The 25,428-nt window shown below is 34.3% G+C and overlaps 1 protein-coding gene, 1 long non-coding RNA gene and 1 other non-coding gene across 3 annotated transcripts; 1 reads left to right on the top strand and 2 right to left on the bottom strand.

Annotated features, from left to right (window-relative positions):
- Positions 1 to 11,400: 11,400 nt before the first annotated feature.
- LOC108465487 (GDSL esterase/lipase At5g22810-like) lies at positions 11,401 to 14,815 on the bottom strand. The gene is made up of 7 exons (XM_017765811.2): positions 14,346 to 14,815; positions 13,898 to 14,192; positions 12,582 to 12,768; positions 12,350 to 12,480; positions 12,040 to 12,273; positions 11,705 to 11,960; positions 11,401 to 11,582 (listed from the first exon to the last, which is right to left on the bottom strand). Exons 1-7 carry the CDS (start codon positions 14,813 to 14,815, stop codon positions 11,401 to 11,403), a joined length of 1,755 nt encoding a protein of 584 aa, XP_017621300.2.
- A 148-nt stretch (positions 14,816 to 14,963) lies between these two features.
- LOC128280351 (small nucleolar RNA R71) lies at positions 14,964 to 15,070 on the bottom strand. Its single transcript, XR_008270531.1, has one exon. It is a non-coding gene; the product is annotated as a small nucleolar RNA R71 (small nucleolar RNA).
- A 5,745-nt stretch (positions 15,071 to 20,815) lies between these two features.
- LOC128279370 (uncharacterized) lies at positions 20,816 to 23,452 on the top strand. Its single transcript, XR_008269422.1, has 3 exons — positions 20,816 to 20,914; positions 21,387 to 21,470; positions 23,097 to 23,452. It is a non-coding gene; the product is annotated as an uncharacterized LOC128279370 (long non-coding RNA).
- The last annotated feature ends 1,976 nt before the right edge of the window (positions 23,453 to 25,428 follow it).

Genomic DNA, 25,428 nt, shown 5'->3' with positions numbered 1-25,428 from the left:
AGTGTATATTTTATGTACATATGTATATATATATATATATTTGTACATATCATTATTTTATATTATTGTTGTAAATTTTTATGTATATATTTTTTATGTACGTTTCCTAATATTTTCTTTTATTGTAGATATTATTATTATTATTATTATTATTATTATTACATACTTTTATTATATGCATATATATATATGTATTTTATGTACATATTATTATTTTATATTATTATTACCAAATATATCATTTTTCTATTTTATTATTAGTACATGATTTGTTTTTATTTTGTAAATATCATTATTATTGTTATTCTAATATTCTAGTATTCCATGTTAATATTTTTCATTAATGATATCATTTTTTTAGGTCCTTTATCTATTTTTAATTTCTCACTTTAGGAATATTTTTTCTCATGTTTTAATTAATTTCAAAAATAAGGAAATGTACCGATTTAATATTAAGCCATCGATTTCATCGCTATGTTGGGTGAAATTAAATAAACTTGTTAAAAAAGGACACCCTTTCTAAAAAATCGAAAACTAAAATTCTCATTTTCAATCAGATCACGATTAAATATTATATTGAACTCGTATCTTTGAAAATCAAGTCAACACATGTTTATGAGATACCAATTTTGGGCGTCGCGAGGTGCTAATACCTTCCTCATGGCAGAATCGACTCGAACCCCAATTTTTCTCTAGAATTTCACGTAGACCTAAATTTGACCTTCTTTTTGTTTTAAAATAATTTTATTAGGTGTCCGATCACACCTATAAAAAAGGATCGGTGGCGACTCCCCTTTTAAAAAAAAAAACGAAAGTCGGTTTTTCAAATTTCCAATAAATTACCTCAATTAGCGACCGAAAGCTAAAATTTTTTTTTACGTCGCTACAACCATTATCAATTATTCATTATTACTCAATAATAATAATAAAAGAAAAAATATTTTGATTAAAAGTAATTTTCTATCTTTACTTAAAAAAAACTTAATTTGTTCATAATTGGTGAGGATATTTAGTCAAATAATAATATTTTAAAGAGTTCTAGCATGATTTACTTAACTTGTTTAAAGAGATCTTGCAATCAAAGTAGTTAAAGGGAGAATTATATCTTTTATTTTGCACTATAACAAAGGTTTAATTGGAACAAAATTCAAGTGATTTACAATCCTTTTCGGTGTGCAAATTAGAGAGTTCAATTTAGTTCATTGAAGGGAACATTCATGAGTATTTTTATGTGGTAAACAATCATTGTGAAAAGATTTAGTGAAAAAATTGAATTTAGATAATTGAATAAAAAGTGGGGAAAATGGATATCCGAGCTCTTATGTTGATTATTGACAAATATGACTTTAGAAAATATAAAACATATACACAAACACAATACGGATGATCTTGATTCTCTTTCTTTATTGCTTCATATAAAAATAATAAATCATTAAATTAAAAAGCACAATACTCTTAATAACTTCTTAAATTCCAATTAGCACCCCTAAATCCACCCAATCTAGTGTGTTTTCGGTTCATTTTTCTCTTCTTTTAGGTATTATAATGTTCTATAAATGATGCAAGAATAATTCATTTTATTGATAACTTTTAATAATATTTTATAGTTGTTGAATTTTGTTGTGAATTTTAATAATTTTAAAAATATTTATTTTATATTCATCCAAAATGAATCGAGAAAAATGGTTGGTTGGATAAAAATAAATTTAAATATTGTTTAAATTCTTTCTAGATATATATTTTATTATTTATAATTATAATTTTGATTGATTGCAATAAAATATAAAGGACATACATGACAAAATATTACCTTTTTTCTTTCAACCTAAGCTAAACTACAAATTATAAAAATTGCTATGGATGAATAAGAGAGCTTCCATGTAACGCCCCAATTTTAGGGAATCCTGTGAATGTTGGCATAGGTTTAATTATGTTAGTGGGCCTCTAGAAAGCCCAAACTTAAGATAGAACCCTACAATTTTAGTTAATTTTTGTTCCATAAGAAAAAGGGGGTGAAATTATAAAATAGAACCTATGTGAAAATGTTTGAAAATGCTATAGGCTAAATTGAAGTGGCCAAATAAATAGGAGTGCAAAATAGGAGGATTTGTATGACAAACCTCCCATTTTACATGAAGTGGCCAGCCATCATGTTGTTGTAGACAAAATGTGCACTTGATATCCATAATTTATGGTACAAATTGATACAAATTGATAATAGCTTAGGTAAATGTTCCATGATAATAGGTTAGGTAAATGTTCCATGATAATGGGTTAGGTAAATGTTTCATGATAATGGGTTAGGTAAATGTTTCATGATAAGAATTTTATGTCTTTTGTATTAAAGAATTAAATGGATGAAATATGAAGTTTTATTAAAAGAAAAAGGGGTGAAAAGAACAAAGTTTTGTCCATCTTTGTTCATCATAGCTGAAAGTTAGAGAAGAGAAAGGAGAGGAGAAAGCTCTTGAGTATTCGGTCATTAGGAGGAGGAAAATTGAAGGTAAGTTCTTGGTACCTTGCTTCTATTTTGGGGTTCATGAGTTCTTCTTGATTCTACCCTAACTCTTGAAGTATATTTTGATTTTTAATTGTGTTGTGAGCATTTAGTCATGAATTAAAATGAAGGAAATGGTTGTTGTTTCATGTTCTTTTGATGAAAAATGGAAGATAGGTGAAGTTGAGCCAAACAAATGAGCATTCATGTGCCTTAGATGCTAAGGGGAAAAATCGGCTAACATGTTGTGCTTTAAAATGATGAAATGGAGATTATACTTAAGTAAAATCATAGATATGTGATGATTGATTGGTGATATACATGTTTAAATAACAAGCATGCAAGTTAGGTGTGAAAGAGTGATTTGGTAATAAATCTGCTTGGGACAGCAGCAGTAATGTGAATTTGGAAAATCACCATAAATTGTGGGAGATGAGTTAGAAGCTGAATAAATTATGTAATTACAGCTTAATGAGTCTAGTTTCAAATGGAATAAACGAGAACATATTTTGAATTCTGTACAATGAGAAATTTGATTTGTAATGAAGAGTGGTCAGATTAGTCAAACAGTGAAACATGGGAAATTTTAAGAAAAATCTGGTATTGATTGGCTAAACCAAAAATTCTGAAAATTTTATGGATAGAAGATATATGAGTCTATTTTCATGGAAAATTAACGGCACTTGATTTGGAGTTTCTTAGCTCCAGTTATAAATGATTTAGTGACTGTTGCTCAGGAAGACAGCTTGTTGTGAAATTATGATTATGTGGTAAACATTGACAAAAAATTGTTAATGAGTTGCTTATTGATTTCTTATAAGCTTACTATGATCTGTAGGTGTGGTTGGCCGAATATGGTATGGGGTTAATATGTAGTTCATGTTTGAATAGTTAGATTAACGTGTTAGTAATCCAATTGTAGGAGGTTCGAGTGTGGATCTCAAATCAACATATCGTCGCATAGCAGTGTATAACTAACACCCTCTTTCTTAGTCTGGATCGGCAAAAGTCGAAAAGCCGAATGCCAAAACCGTATTTTGTAGATTTGCGAGTGTGCGAATGCTCGTGAGGTAAATCGATTAATGTTTTTGGTAAACTGCAAAATTTGGACTGCAAAGTGCATGATTTACGTGCCCTCGATATTTTGGGCTTAATGGGCCAAAATTGGAATGATGGGCCAACGGCCCAATTCGGTAAGAACCCTCGATGCGTGATTACGTAGTACGTGAAAGGTAGGAATATGCATGAAAAACCCTAAAATAGATAAATTACTAAAATACCTTTAAAAGTGAAAAATTTACGCTTTATCCCTAGGAGATAAATTACCAAAATACCCTAGGGTTAAATTGACCTAAATGCATGTTTGATTGTTGTTATTTATTGCATGCCATGTTGTTATTATCGATGCATGGGATTGGGATATTGACGGAGGAAGTACTGAAAGTGGCTTGTCCACGTCTTGGAGGCTTTGCCTCAATTCTATCGATAATCGAAGCGTGAAGGCTACAAGCTGTGGAGTGTTGGGTGGGTGGGTTGAGCTATTCCCACATGGAGTGTATGGTGGTACGGGTAGAGTGTAGTGGTTGGTGGGTTGAGTAGTCTCCCAAATGGGCTTGCATATGTTTATTGATGTTGCATGTATTTTGAAATGGGCCTATGGGCCATCATTATTATCTGAATAAGGGCTAAGGCCCGGTTTATTATAATGAAAAGGGCTCGCCCAGACCACTTATACCCAAATGGGCTTGCATATGTTTCTTGATGTTGCATGTATTTTGAAATGGGCCTATGGGCCATCACATTATCTGAATAAGGGCTAAGGCCCGGTTATTGTAATCTGAAAAGGGCTCGCCCAAGACCACTATTACCCAAATGGGCTTGCATATGTTTACCGATGTTGCACGTATTTTGAAATGGGCCTATGGGCCATCTTGTTATCTGAATAAGGGCTAAGGCCCGGTTTATTGTAATCTGAAAAGGGCTCGGCCCAGTACCACTATTACCCAAATGGGCTTGCATATGTTTACCGATGTTGCACGTATTTTGAAATGGGCCTATGGGCCATCATTATCTGAATAAGGGCTAAGGCCCGTTTATTGTAATCTAAAAGGGCTCGCCCAGATACCATTTATTACTGAATGGGCTTAGGCCCAATGGGCTTGAGTGACTTGGGCTTTGAATGGGTTTTCCTTACACACTGAGTTTCCCAAACTCACCCCTTTTATTTTCATCCACGCAGGAAATCCCCAACCATAGTGGGCTTGGAGCTGTGAGGGAATTCGGAGTGGCCACCCATTCTGAAAGTTTGATTTTCTTCTGGTGAACTGGACATCCTTTTATTTACGTTTGAAGTTTTGGGTTTTTAAATGTAATAAGGCCGCTTAATTATTTTTGATGGTTTTAATATGTATTACTAAGATAGGTATTACTTATTTTAACTGTTGAAATTGGATAGCTTTAGGGCGCGTTTTCAAAAACAACAATTGATTTCAAAATAACACGACAACAAGCAAAGCTTCCGCAATGAAAGTATTTTCCAAAATTAATCACTTTTCCTAAAAATGACTTAATCAAATCGGTTTCCTAGAAATATCCATGACGTTAAGGTGTGGCAATGGTGGTATGCATGTCTAGGATTGGATCCGAAGGGAGCTTGGTATTAGCGGTCAGATGGACTCACCACCTCTTTTCCGGTTTCCTACCTGGTGCATGACTTCCATTCACTTTAATCCTTAATGAATTAATCTTTTGAACATCAAGTACGATTTTACGGACTTAGAATGGAAATTTTTTTAACATTTTGATGTGGCATGCGGATCCGCCATAACTTCGGGCGAGTTTGGGGTGTTACATTTAGTGGTATTAGAGCCTAGGTTGCAACAACTCATTGTGGAATGGGTTTACAAAACAAAGATTTTGAAAGCGAAAATTTTATAAAGAATGCGAAAAACTCGATTTTCGAATTTAGATCTTTAGAAGGTGGCATTCAATCTCGGCTCAAGTCTATAAGTATTCGAATTTTTACTCAATATTTTCTGAATTATCATGCGTACTAAAACCCTATTAGGATACTCTAAATAGGATGATATCGAAACTATAGGAAAATCGATAAGAGACTGAAATCAGAATGGACTTGGATTCTGCGAAAACAAACTCGAACTCTTCATCGATTCATAAAACATCTATAATAAACACTGGAATATTAATTTATGCATAAAAATTCGTAATCAAGATAATACGATATGAGTACAAGAGGCTATGGACGGAGCCTAGGAAGTGCTCGAGCGAGATCTTCGTCTTCGAGACATATGCCGGCGGTGGATGCACCGGTACCACCGGCAACAAAGGTAGAGTCTTATGACCGCGGTACCGAGGATGATGCCTTGTCACAGGCAATGCTTCATGTTCTGGAAAGGGTTGCCGGAGCAAGTTCGGGCAACGAAATTCAGGGATCTATTTCTAAATGACTTCGGGACTAACAGAACGAAGATCTCTAAGGGCGTGTCTGGTATAGCCCCGAATGTGGCAGAATATTGGTTGGAGGCCACAGAACGGATTATGGATGACTTGGACTGCTCTAAGGAGATTGTGAGTGGGGTATCTGTACTAAGTCCTTTGGGCCACTCGGTTAGGGTAGACAAACTGTATAGGGATGTACCCTTAGAAACTCAAGGTAGGATTTTCCCTGGAGATCTGATGGAGTTACCGTTCGGAGAGTTTGATCTCATTTTGGGAATGGACTGGCTTGTTAAACATAAGGCAACCCTGGATTGTGCTGCTAAACGAATGGTGTTAAGGACCACAAAGTATGAGGAGGTTATGGTGATAGGTGAGCGAAGGGATTATTTGTCCAATGTGGTGCCGGCTTTAAGAGCTGAAAAGTGGATTCAAAAAGGTTGTGAGGCCTATTTGGCATTTGTAAGTCAGTCAGAAGAGGAGGGATTGTCAGTGGATAAGGTTAGGACTGTAAAGGAGTTCCAAGATGTTTTTTCGAAGGAGCTTCCAAGATTGCCTCCGAACCGAGAAGTTGATTTTAAAATAGATTTGTTGCCTGGAACGGCGCCTGTGTCCATCGCACCGTATAGGATGGCACCGAAGAAGTTAGTGGAGTTAAAGGCTCAAATTCAAGAGTTGTTGGATAGGGGCTTTATTAGGCCAAGCGTGTCTTCATGTGGAGCACCGGTGCTATTCGTGAAAAAGAAGGATGGTACGATGAGGATGTGCATTGATTATCTCCAGTTGAACAAACAGACGATTAAGAATAAGTATCCACTGTCAAGGATTGACGATCTGTTCGACCAGCTTAGAGGAGCTTCTGTATTTTCCAAGATCGACCTTTGATCTGGATATCATCAGTTAAGGGTCAAGGAGGCAGATATCCATAAGACGACATTCAGGACTCTGTATGGTCATTAGGAGTTTCTGGTTATGCCATTTGGACTGACGAACGCTCCTGCAATATTTATAGATCTGATGAATCGTGTGTTCCAACCATTTTTTAATCAGTTCGTAGTCGTCTTTATAAATGATATCCTGGTATATTCTGAAACTGAAGCGAAACATGATGAGCATCTCAGTATAGTGCTGCAAGTGTTAAGGGAGAAGGAACTCTTTGTGAAGTTCAGCAAGTCTGAACTTTGGTTGAGGGAGGTAACCTTCTTAGGATATGCGGTCTCTGCCGAAGGGATTAAGGTGGACCCTCGAAAGATTGAAGCAATTTTGGAGTGAAAGCCACCTAGGACGGTGTCAGAAATACGGAGTTTCCTAAGACTGGCAGGATACTATAGAAGGTTTGTGGAAGGTTTTTCTGTGATGGCAGCACTTTTGAAAAAAACTCATAAGGAAAGGAGTACCGTTTGTATGGACTAAGAAGCAGCAAGAAGCTTTTGAGAAGTTGAAGAAAGTTCGATTGAAGCACTGTGTTAATTCAAATGAGTCTGGAAGGATTTTATCAGATACTGATGACGCATCACACGTGGGTTTAGGCTGCGTGTTAATGCAAGAGGGTAAGGTGGTTGCATATGCATCACGATAGCTTAAGCCTCATGAGGGAAACTATTTGACTCATGATTTAGAGTTGGCAGCAGTGATATTTGCACTTAAGATTTGAAGACATTACTTGTACGGAGAAAGGTGTATTATATACACTGACCATAAGAGTCTTAAGTATTTGTTGACTCAGAAGGAGCTGAACCTTAGGCAAAGGAGATGGATTAAGTTGCTTAAGGATTATGATTGTTCGATCGAGTATCACCCAAGCAAGGCTAATGTGGTAGCCGATGCTCTAAGTCGTAAAGCTGTATCTGATTTGAGAGTAATGTTTGCTCATCTGAGTCTGTATGATGATGGAAGTCTGTTGGCTGAGTTGCAAGTGAGGCCAACCTAGGTGGATCAGATTAAGGAAAAACAGTTGAACGATGAGTCTTTGGTCGCTCGTTTTCAACAAGTTAAGGAAGGGGAAACTTCTGAGTTTGGGAGCCAGAAGAGACGATGCAATAGCAATACCTTCATCTGTTTCGATTAGGTAAATTTCGAGGACGAAATTTCCTTAAAGAGGGTAGAGTTGTAACGCCCCAATATTCGGGAATCCTGTGAATGTTGGCATAGGTTTAATTATGTTAGTGGGTCTCTAGAAAGCCCAAACTTAAGATAGAACCCGACAATTTTAGTTAATTTTTGTTCCATAAGAAAAAGGTGGTGAAATTATGAAATAGAACCTATGTGAAAATGTTTGAAAATGCTATAGGCTAAATTGAAGTGGCCAAATAAATAGGAGTGCAAAATAGGAGGATTTGCATGACAAACCTCCCATTTTACATGAAGTGGCCAGCCATCATGTTGTTGTAGACAAAATGTGCACTTGATATCCATAATTTATGGTACAAATTGATACAAATTGATAATAGGTTAGATAAATGTTCCATGATAATAGGTTAGGTAAATGTTCCATGATAATGGGTTAGGTAAATGTTTCATGATAATGGGTTAGGTAAATGTTTCATGATAAGAATTTCATGTCTTTTGTATTAAAGAATTAAATGGATGAAATATGAAGTTTTATTAAAAGAAAAAAGGGTGAAAAGAACAAAGTTTTGTCCATCTTTGTTCATCATAGCTGAAAGTTAGAGAAGAGAAAGGAGAGGAGAAAGCTCTTGAGTATTCGGTCATTAGGAGGAGGAAAATTGAAGGTAAGTTCTTGGTACCTTGCTTCTATTTTGAGGTTTATGAGTTCTTCTTGATTCTACCTTAACTCTTGAAGTATATTTTGATTTTTAGTTGTGTTGTGAGCATTTAGTCATGAATTAAAATGAAGGAAATGGTTGTTGTTTCATGTTCTTTTGATGAAAAATGGAAGATAGGTGAAGTTGAGCCAAACAAATGAGCATTCATGTGCCTTAGATGCTAAGGGGAAAAATCGGCTAACATGTTGTGCTTTAAAATGATGAAATGGAGATTATACTTAAGTAAAATCATAGATATGTGATGATTGATTGGTGATATACATGTTTAAATAACAAGCATGCAAGTTAGGTGTGAAAGAGTGATTTGGTAATAAATCTGCTTGGGACAGCAGCAGTAACGTGACTTTGGAAAATCACCATAAATTGTGAGAGATGAGTTAGAAGCTGAATAAATTATGTAATTAAAGCTTAATGAGTCTAGTTTCAAATAGAATAAACGAGAACATATTTTGAATTCTGTATAATGAGAAAATTGATTCGTAATGAAGAGTGTTCAGATTAGTCAAATAGTGAAACATGGGAAATTTTAAGAAAAATCTGGTATTGATTGGCTAAACTAAAAATTCTGAAAATTTTATGGATAGAAGATATATGAGTCTATTTTCATGAAAAATTAACGGCACTTGATTTGGAGTTTCTTAGCTCCAGTTATAAATGATTTAGTGACTGTTGCTCAGGAAGGTAGCTTGCAGTGAAATTATGATTATGTGATAAACATTGACAAAAATTTGTTAATGAGTTGCTTATTGATTTCTTATAAGCTTACTATGATCTGTAGGTGTGGTTGGCCGAATATGGTATGGGGTTAATATGTAGTTCGTGTTTGAATAGTTAGATTAACGTGTTAGTAATCCAATTGTAGGCGGTTCGTGTGTGGATCTCGTCAGCATATCGTCGCAAACAGGTTTGTAACTAACACCCTCTTTCTTAGTCTGGATCGGCAAAAGTAGAAAAGCCGAAATTCCGAAAACCGGTATTTTGTAGATTTGCGAGTGTGCGAATGCTCGTGAGGTAAATCGATTAATGTTTTTGTAAACTGCAAAAATTTGACCGCAAAGTGCATGATTTACGTGCCTCGATATTTTTGGGCTTAATGGGCCAAAATTGGAATGATGGGCCAACAGGCCCAATTCAAGAAAAAACCCTCGATGCGTGATTACGTAGTACGTGAAAGGTAGGAATATGCATGAAAAACCCTAAAATAGATAAATTACTGAAATATCTTTAAAAGTGAAAAATTTACGCTTTTACCCTAGGAGATAAATTACCAAATACCCCTTGGGTTAAATTGACCTAAATGCATGTTTGATTGTTGTTATTTACTTGCATGCCATGTTGTTATTATCGATGCATGGGATTGGGATATTGACGGAGGAAGTCTGAAAGTGGCTTGTCCACGTCTTGGAGGCTTTGCCTCAATTTATCGATAATCGAAAGCAAGGCTACAAGCTGTGGAGTGTTAAATGGGTGGGTTGAGCTATTCCCACATGGAGTGTATGGCTGGTACGGTGGAGTGTAGTGGTTGGTGGGTTGAGTAGTCTCCCAAATGGGCTTACATATGTTTATTGATGTTGCATGTATTTTGAAATGGGCCTATGGGCCATCTTGTTATCTGAATAAGGGCTAAGGCTCGGTTTATTGTAATCTGAAAAGGGCTCGCCCAGTACCACTCATTACCCAAATGGGCTTGCATATGTTTACTTGATGTTGCATGTATTTTGAAATAGGCCTATGGGCCATCTTGTTATCTGAATAAGGGCTAAGGCCCAGTTTATTGTAATCTGAAAAGGGCTCGCCCAAGACCACTTTATTACCCAAATGGGCTTGCATATGTTTACCGATGTTGCACGTATTTTGAAATGGGCCTATGGGCCATCTTATTATCTGAATAAGGGCTAAGGCCCGTTTATTGTAATCTAAAAGGGCTCGCCCAAGACCACTTTATTACTGAATGGGCTTAGGCCCAATGGGCTTGAGTGACTTGGGCTTTGAATGGGTTTTCCTTACACACTAAGTTTCCCCAAACTCACCCCTTTTATTTTCATCCACGCAGAAATCCCCAACCATAGTGGGCTTGGAGTCGTGAGGAATTCGAGTGGCCACCCATTCGAAAGTTTGATTTTCTTCTAGTGAACTGGACATCCTTTTATTTACGTTTGAAGTTTTGGGTTTTAAATGTAATAAGGCCGCTTAATTATTTTTGATGGTTTTAATATGTATTACTAAGATAGGTATTACTTATTTTAACTGTTGAAATTGGATAGCTTTAGGCGCTTTTCAAAAACAACAATTGATTTCAAAATAACACGACAACAAGCAAAGCTTCCGCAATGAAAGTATTTTCCAAAATTAATCACTTTTCCTAAAATGACTTAATCAAATCGGTTTCTAGAAATATCCATGACGTTAAGGTATGGCAATGGCGGTATGCATGTCTAGGATTGGATCCGAAGGGAGCTTGGTACTTAAGCAGTCCGATGGACTCACCACCTCTTTTCCGGTTTGCTACCTGGTGCACAGCTTCCATTCACTTTAATCCTTAATGAATTAATCTTTTGAACATCAAGTACGATTTTCTGGACTTAGAATGGAATTTTTTTTTTAACGTTTTTGATGTGGCATGCCGGATCCGGCCATAACTTCTGGGCTGGGTTTGGGGTGTTACATTCCACTAGTAATGAGTTTTTGGGCTAAAATCTGGTTTGCCGCCTCTGTAGGATGAAAGCTATCCCAGAAAACATATTGAGATGCATTGGAGCATGTTCCAATGGAGTGTTGATTGCATAGTATTGACGTTTCAAGCAATCCAGTCCCACAACAAGCTCTTCTTACCTCTGCAAAACCTGTTTCCACATGCTTAAATTATTAGTGCTTTCTTGCTTAGAAGTGAAGCTTTACTCATGCTACCAGATTTTTGAAATAATATAGAGTAAGTATTTAAGATATATAATAATATTATCTTTACCATTCTCAGCAGGCTCTGTGATAAGGGTGTAAAGAGGATTGTAGATGTCTAAGACAACCAACTTAAGCTTAGAAAGCCTTCTTGTTAACCTTTGAGACCTGTGCTTGAGCTTGTTGTTAAATGAAATCGCATTGTTATTTAACCTAGCCACACACTGATTGTTGCCATGCCCAAAAGCTGTGATTGCTGCTGGTAAGCACCCAAGTGGTGGCAAAGTCGCGACTCCAATTCTCCTTGCTCCAAGCTCGTACAGATTCTGTGACAAACTTCATTTATTAATAGAAAACCATGAAATTGTATTGTTTTTAATTTAAGAAAAAGATGCTAGGGAAAACCTGAATGAAATGATCATATGAGTTAAGGAGAATATCTGAGAATGTGTCTGGAGTATAGGTGGTAAATAATAAAGGATTAATGTAATAGTTTTGAAGAAAGTCACTGCTCCCATCACTAATAAGATGGATTCCACGAGATATTCTGGAAGAAGCATTAGATTTTCCCGTAATATCCACCAACTTATTTTTATACTCTCTGTAGTTCTCCAACTGTTGACTCAGAGAGATGGTATTCTGTAAGAAATAAATATTTAAAAGCCTGTAGGGAAATAGAGAAATAAAGACAAGTTTTTGTTTCATTTTTACTTACATATAAAATTGCTGTAGCATTATAATAACCGGAAGCAGCTGATGCAAAATTGGCTCCAATCAACAACATTTCCCCATTAGCCTTGTCATTCATGTAAGCGGGCTGATGGTCTGTGAAGCGAAGTCCCTCAGCTGTGTTTTTAAAAGCAAAAAGAAAAAGAAAAACTATTAGTTAAATAAATATATATATATAAACAATATAAATAAATAAATAAAAAGTTTATTGAATTAACCAATGATATCTAAAGCTAATTTCCCGTTGCAAAATCGTCCTGTTGGTTCATGGTCAACAAAATCCCTCCCATAAGGAGGGAAGTTAGCTTTTATTAGGGTGACAAGATCATTGTTGTTTCCTACGTCAAAAATGGAGTCTCCAAATATGAATAAAGCAGGAACAAATTGACCCTTAACCTCAAATAGCTGAAAGGTAAGAAAAATAAAAGGAGCTAGAAACTTCATTTTTGACGATAAGTAAGAGAGAAGTAGGTTGGCCTAGAATAGCTTGGAAATGGCTCATAAACAGTAAGTGAGATATAGTTTGAATGCTTAGAAGAATGCTTGTTTGTTGGTGGCATCTACTTTGATTTATAAATTTCTTTCATTAGCTTTTTATCACACTTACTATATTTTTCACCTACTTAAAAACATTATCTTGCATGTTTCACCTAACTTAGACATCTCAATTTTAATGATATTTTGAATACTTTAATTTTAAATATAATTTTTTTCATTAATTTATAATCATAATATTATTCTTTTCACCTACTTAAAAATATTATTATAGTTTTATTTGACGCCATAAATTCTATTTAACATATACATTATAATGTGTGGTTAAGAATAACAAAACAAATAACAAGATTATTAGTAAACCATTCATGACACTGAAACTTTAAAAGTTAAACGAAAGTGAAATTATAATTTCACAATACATATAATTAAAAGAATAGTCTATATAAATATAAAGATAAAATTATCTTATTTTTAATTGAAAAGTAATAGATATTATAATCTAATTTAAAAGGTATATATACAAATATAACAATCTCATCATTTAATTATAGTTAAAAATAATTTTGAAATAAAATAATATGATGCAATTTTTAACTATAATTTATCTATTATAAAATAGATTAATTTTTTTAAATATTAATAAAATTTTATTTATAAATTGACAATTTTTTTCCTAATTGAATAGATCTTCTTAACATCAAAATAGTTTACAACCATAATAAACTCTTTAAGAATTTATTTACCAATGTTTGTTCTAGTTGCAATGTTCCCGTTATCATTTTTGATTCTATATCTATAACGACGACTTTTTAAATAGGACATTATAATATTTTAATTATAATAAAAATCATTAAATAATTAGTTACTACGGACATTATGGATGATGATAATCACCTGAATCATTTGTAAAAAACAAATATAAATATAAACTAACATAAATCTACTAAAATATTACAAATTAGTCGATTGTTGAGCAATTAGTAGGCTTAAACGACACTGTACGCTTTTCAGTATCATGTCCAATCAAGAAATTAACCTGCTCCAAGTTTCCATAAATTGCAAAATCTTCAACAGAATAGAAGCTGAAGCACCTAACAGTGTCTGAAAGCTTAACAAAGGTGTTCAATGGCTTCAACTTAACGTTGACATCAGTGAAATGCACTGTAACATCGGGAATCTCGATGTCGTTTCGAGCATCATAGCATAACAAATTATAACCCTTTAGAACTTCAATCTTTGTGGCATTAATCTGGTTAGACATTGCTGATTCAAGTTGCAAGTATAATTCCGTTGGGAGTAGAGTTAATGTAGTGCCCGAATCGATGATTATGCTGCCATTTTCGGATCCAAAAGAGGTTCCTGTGAACTTTATTCTTTTAGTACCAATACTGATGGCCTCTAGGGTTACGAAGTAGTAAGTGTTAAGGAAGGTTTAGCTGTTGGGGTTGAAACAACACCAGGCCCTAAAACTATGGCATTGGAACCGAAGTTCATGACTTCCCAATTTTGGAATAAGGTAACAAGCAATACGAGAATTTTCCTGTGAATGTTCACCTTGTCCGAGGCCAATGATGCTCGAGGTTTTCTCACCGAATGATCCACTGTTGTTGTGTCCACATCCGATGACTATGTTCGGGACAACTATAGGCCTACTGGTTGTCGAAGCCAATGTGAGTTTATCCGCAGCAATACTGCCTCCAGAGAAGGAGCTATCACCATAAAAGACTGAATATTGGCAAGAATTATGAATAGAACAAGAGCTCCCCTGAAGATTCTTACACTGACGTGCACAACAAGAAATCTTTTTGTAAGTTGATGATTTATGAAGGTTGAAAATTGGAGCATGTTGCTTGAAACACTTAGAAAAAGGCTTGCATTGTGTCCAAATAAGATCACTTCCTGTATTAGCTATAGGAACAATATCGGAATTCGGGGTGCCAAGTGATATATTCATCAAATAAGTATTTGAATCAACGATCAGATCAGCTTCAATTATTTTTGTTTTGACGACACGATTAAAGGAACGATGCAAGGCATTGACTACTTGGGAACAAATGACCGAAAAATTTTTACTAAAATATTTTCTGCCGGCTAAAACGGCTAAACTAAGGAATGATATTTCTTCTTTTGTGCAGATGGATTTAGAAACTCTTTATGACGCATGGGAGAGATACAAAGACTTATTGAGAAGGTGCCCTCACCACGGGTTACCTCTATGGCTGCAGGTCCAGACTTTTTACAATGATGTGAACCCCTCAATAAGGCAACTGATCGATGCAGCCATCAGTGGAACTTTTAAGCTGGTCTCTCATATTTTTACTATATGTAAGCTCAATTCTTGATTATTTCTTGTAAATTTTGTGTTTTCGAGACTTTTACAACTAGGTCCACTTGTTTAATTCATTAGTTTTTTATTTCATGGGTAATTTTGAAAGTTTCCATGAATAAGTGCTGAAATTTTATGATGATTTATCATGGAATTAAGGTTTTAATTTCATTATATGATGATTTTATGAAGAGATTTGCATAAAAATTTATTTTAGGACCTAATTGTGAAAGTTGTTGGAATTAGGGTTTTGTGATGAAGCTTTGAATGTCAAAGGCTGTGAAGTAGTTTGTAGTATTTAGATAAAATGATATTTGAAAGGAATTAGTTTAATTGATGAATGAATTGAATAGGGACTAAATTGTAAAAATTGAAAAGTTTAAGGTAATAGTATAATTTCAAAAATTTAAGGGCATAAGTTTTGAAATAGAATAGAATCGAAATTGATGCTAATGAAAGAATGATTTTATAATTATAGATCAAGAAAACGAAGCGAATCGTAGAAAGGAGAAAATTCAAAAATAGTCCCTAACTTTCTACGACTTTTGCAAATTAGCCCAGGTAAGTTCATATGGCAAATTTAATGTTTTGTTATGAAAATATTATAGTTTTTAAGTATATTATTGTAGATGAATACTATTAAATTGTAAAAAGTATGAAATAGTATTTAAATAAAAATACATATTATTTGGAATAATGGATTTGAGTGCTTCCATTCTGTGACCATAATAAATTGACAGAAAAGATGTGATATGTATTTCCGTATAAGACCATAACTGGGCTATGGCATCGGTACAATGTGATTCGCGTTCCCGTATAAGACCATAACTGGGCTATGGCATCGGTGTGATGTGATAATGTGATTTCGTAAAAGACCATATCTGGGATATGGCATCGGTATGTTATGTGATCTGTGTAAGACCATGGTAGGGCTATGGCTTCAATGTGTGATGTGTGACAATGTGAAAGTCCATAGTTTACAATGGCAATGTGATAATGAAGCACTCAATTCCTTTATTGATCCTTAATTTGACAATGGAAGTAAATGAGAAATGGGCCCAAGGGAGTTAAATTTATGAATAGCAACCTGAAAATTATCCAAATGAGTTTATTAATGAAATTGTGATTTGCAGGATAAATTAGATAAGCTAATAGATATATGATTATGTACAATATTTGGTAAGATTTGTGTAATTATGCCTATGAGCTTATTAAGCTTCTATAAGCTTACTTGTGTATGTTATTTGTTTTGTAGATTAACTTATATACATACGGAGGATCGGATCTACATCAAGGGTCACACCAGATTTGCTCTGGTAGATTTTTTTAAACAACTTTTTGATTTATATGGCATGTATAGGAGTTGATTTGATAATGTAATTGTGTGAATGATTAAATATGTAAAGTATGTTAAATGTGATGTTATGTGTTTGAAAATGAAATATACATATTTTGGATTGAAATAATTGATTGGTTAGGTTCTATTAGTGTATAATTGTGTTTAGGTAAAAGAAATGGATAAAAGAATGTTATTTGATCAAGATTTATAAGTCAATGTTTTGGGCATAAATTAGGTGTGCTTAATATGTGAAAATAGCTTAAAAATAGTGACAAATGAGGTTTTCACACGGCCAAGTCACATGGGCGTGTGCCCAAGCCGTGTGGTAAAGTCAGAATCTGTAACGCCCCAAAAATTGGGCTTAGAAGAGTTGGGCTTTGAGTCTGGGATTCGGATAGAAGAAAACCTGAATAATTAAGAAGTTTTAATTATTATCGTTTAAGAAAGAATTTTTACTACTAGAAAATTTTTACTATATTTATTATTATGGATATTTTAAATTTTTATGAAATTTTAATTAGTATTAAGAGATAAAATTATTATTATTAGAAAAATATTCTTGTAAGTATGTTTGAAAATTTTTTATGAAAATTATTATTATTTATTGTATTATTGATATTTGAAATTTTATAAAATTATTATAATTATTATTATTATATGGAAAAAAAAAGATAATAATTATAAAAGTATTGTTGTTTTGGTGTTTAAACTCTAGGAAAAAATTGTTTTAATTTGGCCTCTTAAGGAATCAAGGCGTGAGGTTAAGGCTGAGTTTTAGCACAAGCAGCATCTGCCCAGTGGCTAAGGACGCTAGGAGGACGCTAGGAGGAGCCTGGGTTCAAGGCGCGTCATTTAATTTGGGTTTTTTTTAAATATGCAGATCGTGGCTAGAATAAGGGTTAAGAGGAGTTGCGGGTATAATTTAACATAACGAGCGCCTGTGGCGCAGTGGCAGCAACGTGCTGGACATATGGAATATAGGCTAAGTGGGCCTAGATGACAAAATCGGCTATGTAGGGCCCATTAAGGGTTTTAGGCCCAATAACTCAATTTCGCTAAAAATGGGCCAGAATCACTGTTTGCACACATGAATTGTTAGTAACCGTTAATGAACATGGAAACCCTAATTTTTGGTAAAATTACAGAATTACCCTTATAATATGAAAATGACCGTTTTGCCTCTAGGTAAAAATGACCATTATACCCCTAGGGTTTAAATATGAATTTAATACATGGGATTTTGATAAACATGGTATGTATGATATGCACATGACATGTATGATATGCACATGATATGTATGATATGCACATGATGTATTCATAAATGCATTGGGTTGGGTTTTTATATGGATGGAGAAAGTGTAAAGGGCTTATGCCCCAGTTATGATAAAGGGCTTATGCCCCAGTTATGATAAAGGGCTTATGCCCCAGTTATTAAAAGGGCTTTGCCCGATTATTAAAAGAGGCTAGGCCTCCAAGTTATATGATAAAGCAACTATCTTGCCAAGGGAGAGTTATGCTTGGGGTGGGTCGAGTTAATCCCGCATGGTGTGTTGGTTGGTACGGGGTGGAGAGTAGCGGATGGTGGGTTGAATAGTCTCCCAAATGGGCTTGCATTCTCTCATTGACATTACATGTGATATTGAAATGGGCCTATGGGCCATACCGTTTCTGATAAAAGGCTTGACCAAGAATATGAAATATAAAAAGGCTTGACCCGTGTTATGAAATATGAAATATGAAAAGGGCTACTGCCCAAGACATGTTGAGATTGGATTTGGGCTTAGGCCCAACAGTGTTGTTGTTTTGGGCTCGAAAGGGCCTTCTTTGCACACTGAGTTTCCAAACTCACCCCCTTTCCTTAACCTCGCAGGTGAGCCTTGATGTGGGGACTTGGGCTGAAGGGGATTCAGAGTAGCCACGGTGATCGTCTTTGGGCTTTTAAACAAGCATTGGTTTTTATTAAATTTCCTTTAATTATTATTTATTTTTGGGTTGTAATAAGGCCATTTTAACTTTTCTTTTATTTCTTTTCGGATTAGTTTATTTTAATAACTTTAAACCAGTTGATAATTATTCAAATGGGCTAGACTTAGGACGTGTTTGCAAAACGATACTTGTTTTCAAAATATCTCAACACTATGATTAATCGATTTATCAAAGACGTCCACTTAAACAAATTTAAACTCGGTATAACAAAGTGTGGTTATGGTTGTGGGCATGTCTAGGATTGGATCCAATTAAAGAGCTTGGTACTTAAGTAGCCTTCATGGCTCACCTCCTCTTTCTCAGATACCTACCTGGTGCCCAGCTTCCATACACCTTGTTAACTCAACAAAATATATGGTTTTTAAAACACTAAAATGGAACGTGGGTTTTCAACTCCAATGTGGCACGTCAGGTTCGGCCATAACGTCTGGGTCGGGTTTGGGGTGTTACAGAATCGTCCACGGGTAGGCCACACGGGCATGTCCCAATCCACACGAGCGTGCGCCCCTATTTTCAAGGAAAATTTTCCAAAGTTCCCGGTTTAGTCCTAAATCACTTTCTAAGCATATTTTGGGCCTCGTAGGTCCATATTAAGGACTTAAAGATGAAATTTGAGAAATTTTTTAATTGAAATACAGATTTATGACTCGGTTTTATACGTTTATTATTGTTTAATTCAGGTAGCACCTCAAACCTTGTTCCGACGTCAGATATGGGCGAGAGGTGTTACAGCCGACCTCCTTGCCCCTTTATCTTTTCCTTTTCTCTTCTTTTTCTTCCCTATTTCTCTCTTAACACATAGCCACCAACCCACTTCCCCAGACGCTCCACTCGCCGTCCACCCATCGCGCCAACCACTAATACTCGGTCATCACCGAGACACTCCAACCAATACTCATCGCACACAATGACAAACACACGAAGCAAGAAGATTGTCGTCCCCTCTTCGAAAAAGCGGAAGGGTCCTGGCGCAACCTCCTCGAGCGTCTCGACTGAAGCTCGTCACCCTCTACTTCGATTCTCCTCCAGCCCACAGGATGACTTGTTCCAACTTCTTTGAGTACGACCATTGGGAATGGGCCGATGTATGGACTAGGCCGCTTTAGAGCAGGTCCACCTTGTTCACCTTGTTCGATTCCATCTCGATACTGCCCCGTGGGATCGGTTCTTTACAATTATCGAGCCCACCTATTCGGAGCTAACCTTAGAGTTTTGCACTACGTTCCATCTATAGCATGTGATGAATGTTGTAGGCCAATTTTGGCCCTTTACATCAAAACCCATTAAACATACCCAAACCCCTTTCAAAACCATTAACCCAATACAACCCACTTATCAGCCCAACATACATCAAACCCAATTACCTAAAACAAACCCCTAACCCATTTAATTACAAATAACCCACAACCCAAACCCAAAATAGAAAAAAAACAAAAATACCTAACCCTAGCCACTTGCACTGACTGTAGCGCCGAACCTCCCCACCTACCTCTGCCAAGGTCACGTGCATCGCCCTCGCGCCTCAAGTGGTATTCGCAAGCAATAAACAGGAAAAGATAGCAAAAATAATAGAAAAAACAGCTTGTAAATAGGCTATAAAAGCCGAATGAACAAACCATTGGAGGGTTCGGTTCTTTTTTAATATCAATAAAAAATAGAAATAGTTCAAAATACAATGATAGTTTTCAATACAAATACTCATAAATCGTGATTCAAGCATCACAAAGATCAAGAGAATATAATCAAAACAACAAAAACGATCCAAAAACAGAATCAAATCAGGAGCAAAAGGTGATTTTTATTTCTTTATATTTTTCGAATTCCTTTTTTTTTTATAGTTCCTCTCATTTTTTGGATTTGTGTATAGATAAATAAAAAGAAGAAGAAGAATTTTTTTTACCTTTTTCTACCATCAGTGTAGTGAGTGGGTAAGGCCAAATACTTATAACAAAGACGATTTTGGGCCTAATCGGAACAGTGGTTTCGAGACCACTATTCCAAGGCCAGAAAAAATTATTTTAGTATTATTTTATGTGTTATAATATGATTTTATAAGTGCATGTTAATTTTGGTATATTAATTTTAGCGATTTCTAGTCCAATTTCGAAAAAGGACTAAATCACGTAAAAAGTAAAAGTTGTATTTTAATACCTAAAGGTGTTAAATTGCCTTGTATCTTAAATTGGGGGTCTTTAAAGTGAAATTAGGCCATTGAAAGTGTGATGGCAGGCCATGGGAGACAAAATAGTTGAAAAGTCAAAATTAGACAAAATAGTTTAATTATTAACAAATAAAAAAAAGAAGAAAAAGCTATCATTTTTCTCTTCCCCTTCACCGAAATATGCAGCAAAGAAAGGGTTTTGAAGCTGGAAAATTTCAGCAACATATTTCCCTTGCTTGTAAGTGATTTTAATGTCTTTGCTTGATGATTTTTGTATTTTTGGAACCCCTAAAGCATAAGCTTTTATAAGAGGGGATTAGTTTGCAAAATGATGAAGAGTCTAGGGTTTTACCATGAGAGTAAATGTGTTGTTTTCTGTGTTTTTATGGAAGATTATGAGTCCTAGTTGTCTAATAAACAACTTTTGTGAAAGAAATTGCATGAAAATACCCTAAAAAGGGCTAAATTGCTAAGTTGTAAAATGAGTTGTAAATGTGTAAAATAGTTGAAATTATGAGTTGCTATAGTTATGAAAATGGTTCATCTAGACTCAAGGAGTAAAGAAATGTGATAAAAATTAATTTACGAGCATTGGGGAAAAAGTGAAAATATGCAAAAGTTTAGGGGTCAAAATGAAAATTTGTAAAAATATGATTTTTAGACCCATATGAATATTGTGACTGATTGGTAGGCTAAATGTGATGTTATAGATGATGAAAATAGAGACTTGGACATAGAACGGAAAGAAATCGATTTATGGACGAGTATGTCCTTTTCACCTTTGTGGTATCGAGGTAAGTTCATGTGTAAATAATGTAGCATAATTGTTATTTTTAAGTTATTGATGTTAAATATATGATATGCTGATTTTTTATCACGAAATATATGCTTTGTGGTTATTTTCGAATAAAATGCAAGTTATGTGTATTATCTGTTAAAATATAAAGTGCTACCGAGTATTGGTTTCGGTATTTTACGGAAGATGGCAAGGATATGTGTTCGAGGAAAATCTCGTTTGAACCTTAGGAATAGATTAGGATACAAGTGACATGTCACTAGGATGGTTGAGCATCCGAACTCGTTGAGTTGAGTCCAAGTTCACTTATGGATGCGAATGTTCGAACTCGTTGAGTTGAGTCCGAGTTCGTGAGATGTAACTAGACATCCGAGCTCGTTGAGTTGAGTCCGAGTTCACTTATGGATGCGAACGCTTGAGCTCGTTGAGTTGAGTCCGAGTTCACTTATGGGCGGGTTACATGGTAGCTTGGCTACATATGTGGCACTTATGTGCAAACTTTCCATATATCCGAATTATATTCCGATGTGTTCAACGGGTAAAATTCTACTCAAATGGAGGAATACTCGAGATGAAAGGGACGTATTGGTAAATGTTGTGAAATGGATACTTTGAACAGGTATGTACTTAACCCTCGGGTTGAAAACTCGACATAACAACAATATGGTAAGATAGTAAATGAAAATGTGATATGAATGTCTCGGTGATGATTATACAAACGATGTTGTATTAATTTTGTGAACAATGATCATGAATGAGTAATTTAGCCTTGACAGATTTGAGTTACTGCAGTAGTGTAACTTTGAAAATACACTAAAAATAGTGGAAAATGAGTTAGAGGCAGAATAAAATAAGAGATTAAAGCTTAATGAGTCTATTTTCACATGAAAGAAAAAGGGGAAGAAAAAGAATTCCATATTGTGTGATATTTGAATTCTTGTGAAACAGGGTCTGAATGAATTCGAGATCCCCTGTTCTGACTTTAGAAATTCACCAAAACTTTTACAAAAATTATTAAGAGTCATACCTTACATGCATGGATTCCTTATTGAGTCTATTTTTAGGGGAAATAAACGGCATGGTCTTTGGTATTTTTTTTATAGGGAGAAATTCAGTTTGTAGTGGACAGGGGTCAGAGTGGTCATACCCTGAAACAGGGGAGACTTTAACTAATAAACTGTACTAATTGGCCCAACCAAAAATTCTAGAAAAAAAATAGTAAGTAGAAATATGAGTCTAGTTTCAAGAGAAATAGACGAGAACATTATTCGAGTCTTGTACTATGAGATAATCGAACTTTAGTACAGAAGGGTTGGAACTGTCAGACAGTGAATCAAGGGTAACTTTGAGGGATAAACTGTACTATTTGGCTTAACCAAAAATTCTGGAAATTTTATGAAAGAAAGATAAATAAGTCTAGTTTCAGGTAAAATTAACGGAACTTAATTTGGAGTTTCGCAGCTCCAGATATAAATAATTTAGTGACTGTTGCTCAGGAAGACAGCTTGTAGTGAACTTGAGAATATGTTGTAAACATTGATAAAACAAGTTAATGAGTTGCTTATTGTTTTCATATGAACTTACTAAGCGAAAGCTTACCCCCATTCTTTCCCATGTTTTTTAGAGTTTCCAGGTTAGCTCGGGTTGGAGGCCGTCAGAGATATTATCACCCTATCGAGTTAACTATATCGGAGTAAGTAAACTCAAGTGATTCGAGTCTATGGCATGTATAGGGTTTTAATGTGAGTATGTAATATTATGATTTAGCCAAAGGCATTGGCTTGTTATTAAGGTAGTATTAGTCATGTAAATTGGCCTATGTCGGCTAATGACGTTATGGGCCCATATGATTATTCTTATGCATGTATGTTATTATCTCTTGTGATGTGGCTTACAACATGTATGCCTAGAGATTGAATTGAGATTCATTGATGAGCTAGTAACTAATGCAGGATTAAGTGATTGGTAAATAGTTAATAATGCTTCATGAATGGTTTGCGATGTAATGATAGTTATGTCTAGTATGTGGTAATGATATGGGCAAATTCTATAATATTTATTGCATAAGAAAATAACTTGAGCATAACATGTTTGTAGATATTTAAGAGCTCATTTATGCCACGTTGTATGTTATTGGATAAGTATGTATCTATGCATGTGGTGTGAGAGTGACAAAAGGCTTGATAATTAGCCTATTTCTGGCCACACGGCCTGAGCACATGGGCGTGTGAAGCCTTAACGCAAGAGATTTTTCTAAGTTTTTCATGAGTTCTCGATTGGGTCCCGAACCGCCTGAATGCATGTATTGGGCCTCGTAAGCTCGCATAAGGGATGATTGCATGTGAAAAAAAAAGTTTTTAATTATTTGAGATTTCATGGCCCTGTTTAGTATGAAAGTGTTAGAAAAAGTCAGGTAGCACCTCGAACCCCGTCCCGGCGTTGGATGCGGGCGAGGGGTGTTACAGCGCCGGCGATGGTCCGATGACCGGACGGTGACCGGCCCTGTGGCCGAAAATCGCCTCCCCCAGCTCCCTCTCTCTTTTTTTTTTTTCTCTCTTCGCTACTGCAAATGAAATTTTTTAAAAAATTTTGGCCTTTTATAGCCTCCCAAAACGACGTCGTTTTAGAGGCTGCCCTTTAACCCCAAAACGGCGTTGTTTAATGCCCATCCAACCCGATCCGACCTGACCCGCTAGAGGATCCGAGTGTTTTTGTTTAAGGGGTTATTTATGCACGCGGTCCTTCCGCTTTTTATTACTTTGCAATTAAGTTTCAATTTATTTTCAATTTAGCCCATAATTTTTCGCGCTTTTTCAATTTAGTCCCCGCTGATACGCTGCGTTTCGATGGAAGGAATAATTTCTGTTTTGGTCCTTCCAGGTTACGCTCGTATTGTATTTTGGTCCTTTTCCCTTTATTTCTTTTAAAATTGACCCCAAAACTTCATTTTTGTTTCGAATTTAATCCTTTTTCCAGATTTAATTTAGTTTTTATATTACTTTTACCATTTTTTATTGTTTTAACATTATTTATTATTATATTTACCATTATCGTTATTATTATTATTATTAATATATTTTTACTATTATTAGAATTATTATTTTAGTTTCAATTAATACTTATATATATATATATATTATGTATATATTATATATTTATAGTTGTTTTTAATATTAATATTATTCCTAATAAATATATGTATACATATTTAAATACTATATTATACACATATTTTAATACCATGTTATATACATATTATTATTATATCTATTTTTTACCCTTATTATATTTGTTATTAATATTAGTATGTGTTTTATTATATGTATATATCTTTAATGTATATATATATATATTTTATGTAATATTATTAATAGTTGTTTTTTAACATTATTATTATTTCTAATATGTATATACTATGTAAATATTTTAATATTATATTATGTATACATTTTTATATATTATGTATATATATCTTTTAATATTGTATTTTTATATGTTATGTATATATCTTTAATACTATATTATTTATATATTTTTTATTTTTCATATTATCTTACGTATATATTTTTAATAACTATATTATGTATATATTATTACTATATATCTATTTATGTAGCACTATTAATGGTTGTTTTACTATTATTATTATTCCTAGTATATATACTATGTATACATTTTTAAATACTATTTTATATATATATATATATATATATATATATTAATACCGTATTATGTACATGTTATTATTATATCTATTTTTATCCCTATTATATTTATTATTAATATTAGTATATATTTTATTATATGTGTATATATATACTTTTTATATATAGTATTATTTTATATATCATTATATTTATTATTATACTTATTATTTTCACTATTTTTGCTTATTATTTTATTTAATACTATTATGTATTATTTGGTATACATATATCTTTTTGTACATATTGTTA

This window comes from Gossypium arboreum, chromosome 8 (assembly GCF_025698485.1).
Source record: "Gossypium arboreum isolate Shixiya-1 chromosome 8, ASM2569848v2, whole genome shotgun sequence".
In the NCBI taxonomy this organism is placed as follows: Eukaryota; Viridiplantae; Streptophyta; class Magnoliopsida; order Malvales; family Malvaceae; genus Gossypium; species Gossypium arboreum.
Note: the sequence above shows the minus strand (reverse complement) of the source record. Positions and strands in the feature narration are given on the sequence as shown.